General features: G+C 35.1%; 1 protein-coding gene across 1 annotated transcript; it reads left to right on the top strand.

Moving 5' to 3' along the window:
• Window positions 1–644: 644 nt before the first annotated feature.
• Window positions 645–4185, top strand: LOC143214118 (protein spaetzle-like). The gene is made up of 7 exons (XM_076434765.1): window positions 645–810; window positions 905–959; window positions 1644–1854; window positions 2083–2267; window positions 2377–2427; window positions 3618–3721; window positions 3793–4185. The coding sequence occupies exons 2-7, from the start codon at window positions 927–929 to the stop codon at window positions 4031–4033; spliced, it is 825 nt and encodes a 274-aa protein (XP_076290880.1). The 5' UTR covers window positions 645–810; window positions 905–926; the 3' UTR covers window positions 4034–4185.
• Window positions 4186–4435: the final 250 nt, after the last annotated feature.

Below are 4435 nucleotides of genomic sequence, written 5' to 3'. Positions count from 1 at the left end.
ATCGGAATTGTTGAAAAAATACTAAAAGTTGTTGAATTTTTAACTTTTTTATGTGGGCCTTTTTTAAATTTTCAATATAGGCCCACATAAAAAAGTTAAAAATTCAACTTTTAGCATTTTTTCAACAATTCCGATCAGTTGCAATTTTTGAAAAAATTTCTTTTCACATCCTTTAGTAAACTAATTGCTCTAGCCTCCCAAAAAAGTTCAAATCGTATAGTACAATATTAAAAAAGTTATCGTCTTCTTTAGAGCGGTCTTAAACTTTTGTCCGCTACTGATAAATAAAATTATATATATATGTATATATACATATATAAATCAAGCTATATCTTCCAATATAAAAGATTTTTATGCTATGTAATCTTTTTTACACTATGCTCATGAAATCGAACTTGTTTCCTCACACAACATTTGAATTTTTAGCAATTTCTCGAATACAGAAGAATTGAATAATTTAAAAACTATTTTGAATAATTGTATGACAATTTTGAGTGCAAAGGGCTAATATGATGTTCAAAGAAAGTTATGTCCATTGTCTAATTGTCTGTGGCTCGCTTTGAAGAATCCGTGATTCACAGAGCTTTTCGCGGTAGCATAGAAAAATTGTACGTCGCAGCTGGAAGTGGCTTTCAGTATCAAGCATCAAGACGATGCAATGGAGCGGATGTAGACGATAGCGGCGTGCGAGCCATTGTTGGACTCGAAAAACGCAGGATCAGTCGTCGAAAAGTCGTCTATCTATCAGTTTCGTGTACCACTCGCGATCGTTCCTAGTTGATTCTTGAACGACGTTGATCCACACTTGCAGTGAGTCGAATAAGAAATCGATTTATTAAACACAATATTTTTTAGTTGAACCACTTTGTTCGTCGTGAGAGATAAACGAGGTACAACATTTCAGTGAGGTGAGAGAAGACGTGATCATGCGTGCCCTGAAAGTATCAATTCTCTTCTGGGTAAGTCCCTCAGTAATTATAAACTATTGTAAACCATTATCGAAATACTTGAATGAATTAAGAACTCTTCTTGTGTGATGACTAGATCTTTATGAAAAATAAAAATGTTCTACGTGAGTTACAACAAATTGTGGAGTGAAATAGAAAATTATTTTCTGTCTTAACATGTTCAACAGGTTGGAAATAATGTAACTTTTAAATTACATCGACCCATTTTTGCCATAAATGCATAAAATTCGCCGTCTAGCGACGACTCGATCAGTTGTTTGTAATATTATGTTTTAGAAAAGACGCGATCGCTGCTTTTTTATTCGGCAATAATATTTTATCGAAGCACTATTCAACGTCAGAGTAAATTCGTGTTCGGAGCTGAGCGATCTCAGGTCACCAACTTACCGGAAGTCTCAAAGCGGGAGTTAGTCATTGATTACAGAGGAGTTTGACCTTTTACTCGTGCCGAACATCGACGAGACTAGCTCCCATTAAAATTCTTATCTCTTTTCGCTTAAATTTTTATTATCGACTCTTCGAGCGTAAAAATAAGGTTGCAGCAGAGAAGTAATTTACAAGTGATTGATTTATTCGAAGGAGAAAGAAAATGTTTATTTCAGATTTGCGACTCGAAAGCTTCAAGGGAAGGTTTCCTAAGTCCTCAAACGTATGCACAATATTTTTCTGTTCCAGATTTTGAACAACGTCCACTGTCAGATACAATGGTACGAGCAATCCCATCAAAGTTATTTAAACTACAAAAACCTCGATAAGGAACCTTCAGTATCGGGCAACGGCGACTCCGACGTCCGTATTTCTCCAAGAATTGGTTTGAAGTGGCCTTTCAGTCCGCAAAACAGAATTAAAGGAACGCCACAACCTCCCACCAACAATAAGAGAGATGGTTCGTTATTTCGTCGCTCGATAAATATTGTAATGCCATCTTTAATGTTCGGGACACGTTCTTGGAACTTCGTAAGACCCTTTTACGCGTCGGTGCTGGGAACGACTATTTTTATTCAAATTTAAAGCGCCTCCGCAATGTTAGGATTAAAAATATGGCCAAAAATTTCGATAAAAATATTCTTGTTATTTTTATAAATTGAATAAACATGTTCGAACTATTTTCCAGAAAACAACGCGGTGCCGAACGACAAGTTCCTCTTTCCCGACAATAAATCCGAAAAGCAGAAAGTTGCCTCGGTCCCCGTTTGCAAAGGGACAACATACTGCGAGGATGATTCGAATTACCCCATGGAATCAGTGAGCAAGGCGATCGCAAAACAGAATCTACCGCGTTACGAAAACGTCGACGAGGTTAGTATTCTCTCGGACATTCGTATTATCTTCCTTTCGATGTGGCAAATAATTGAAAGAAGATACGAGAGATTTATTTTATACCGTTTTCTTACTTCTTGTTTCTTAGATCGATGTCACTTTCCGATGGCACGACAGCGAGTCACTTTGCGTATCCAACGTGAGTCTGATCCTGAGTCTGAATGTCTATTTTAATGTTTCAATATTTAATCTCGCACGAACAGTGTGCTCGAACAAATCCTTGTCGAATGGGAGGAATTAATAGAAACTTAAACTGAATTATTATTGTTCTTACTTGATTCTCCTTATTATATTGTTTTTCTTGAAAGTATTTGATAAATTCTTGAAACAAGATATCAATTTATATGCAGCTCCTGTTTCTTGGCATCAATGCAGAAAAATCTAAATAAACTCATTCTCGTAATTTTTATAAAACTTTAATACAAAATAACTTTTTTATAATTGTACCAAACGACCTGATTTTTTATAATCAATTAGAAGCATTGGTTTACGAAATGATATGCAAAAAAGTTTTTCCAAAAATTATAATTTAAAAGGTTACATGCAAAAATAAAAAAGGTATTTTTTTAAACTTTTTTATTTGGGCCCTTAATGAAAATTTAAAATATTAGGTTGGGGAAAAAGAAATCCATCATTTCTCCGCTTGAGAATTTCTTTTTCCCCAATCTAATATATGTTTTGTAGGTCTATAGTAGTTACACACATGCTGAAAATTTCATCGATATCGATTAACATACAGACGAGCTACAAGCGGTTAAAAAATGGTGAATATCGTAGTTTTACTCGACTTTTGATCAGTTTCTGCTTAAAATCCACAGAATCGTACATCTTTCTTCGTTTCGATTTCGATTTCGATGAAATTTTCAGCAGGTGTGTAACTACAGATCTACAAAACATATATTTTAAATTTTCATTAAAGGCCCAAATAAGACAGTTTTAAAAAATGCTTTTTTTATTTTTGCATGTCAGCTTGTAAATTATAATTTTTGGAAAATCTTCTTTTTCATATCATTTCATAAACCAATGATTCTAATTGATAATAAAAAAGTCAGGTCGTTTGGTATAATTGTAAAACAGTTATTCTGTTTTAAAGGACGTTCGAATACTTTCGTTGCCCACTGTATGTATATCTGATACATTTTGTACCCGGTACGGTTCTTTTACATTGCAATCTTAATAATTATAATTGCTGTTGCTAATGAAGGTTCTATTAAAAAGTGTTTAGCCATGTACCATAGATTTTTCAAAATTACGCAATAATCACCGGTCGGTAATGTGTTAAGTATACTGAACAGATGAAATTTAACGCAGTGTTACTTCTCTTTTTAGGAGAAAGTGATCTTTCCGAAGACCGCGGAGACCGTAGACAATCAATGGTTGCGCGTCGTCAACCACCCGAACTACACTCAAGGAGTACGAGTCGAGACTTGCAGGTGAGAGTATATACAGTATTTATTTTCCTGTTCGAGATCGCTGTAACTTCATTGTCTCTTTGTATATTCAGCAACGCGGGAGGAGAGTGCAAACTGATCCAAGGATTCGCGGCCGGTTATGCCACTTCGTGCGAGCAGAAATACATTTACCGTCAACTGGCATCGTTCAACGATGGCAGGATTAAACAGGAGCTCTTTCGATTCCCGGCCAATTGCTGCTGCCAGATTAAATTCCTCGGCACTTCCCAGCGGATGAGGACCGATCGATCTTTCAGCCATCAAAACACTGATAACGATATAATCATCATTTGATGTAGCTAATTTGATTTCACGCTAAGTTTATGATATCGAGGTATTATTAATTTTATCATATGCTGGTCTGTCGCCATTTTATATATCCAGACATGTTCTTTATACATGCAAAAGGACCAATTTTTTAACAAATAAAAGCACTGTTTACCTTATCTTCTTGAAGCAAATAATTGATCTTGCCAGTAGATTGCGACGGAAAATGTTTGGGCGGACAACACACGTTATTACATTGAATTAATGTTTTATTACTCTCTAAGAACCGATTGGAATAAGAATCAATTTTTTAACGAATAAGAGCACGCTTTATAGTCAATCCTCTTAAAGCAAATAATTGATTTTCTCGTTTTAATAAGGACAAGAAATTGCGACGAAAAATGTTTGGACAACACACGCTGTTAAATT

This window comes from Lasioglossum baleicum, chromosome 12, assembly GCF_051020765.1.
Source record: "Lasioglossum baleicum chromosome 12, iyLasBale1, whole genome shotgun sequence".
Lineage (NCBI taxonomy): Eukaryota > Metazoa > Arthropoda > Insecta > Hymenoptera > Halictidae > Lasioglossum > Lasioglossum baleicum.
Note: the sequence above shows the minus strand (reverse complement) of the source record. Positions and strands in the feature narration are given on the sequence as shown.

What these genes read in the sequence shown, in the direction of transcription:
- LOC143214118 (XM_076434765.1), top strand. Translation starts at nt 927, where the DNA reads ATGCGTGCCCTGAAAGTATCAATTCTCTTCTGG. An exon ending in AGTCACTTTGCGTATCCAAC is followed by an intron (nt 2,428 to 3,617) that starts GTGAGTCTGATC and finishes TTCTCTTTTTAG; the next exon opens with GAGAAAGTGATCTTTCCGAA. An exon ending in GTACGAGTCGAGACTTGCAG is followed by an intron (nt 3,722 to 3,792) that starts GTGAGAGTATAT and finishes TTGTATATTCAG; the next exon opens with CAACGCGGGAGGAGAGTGCA.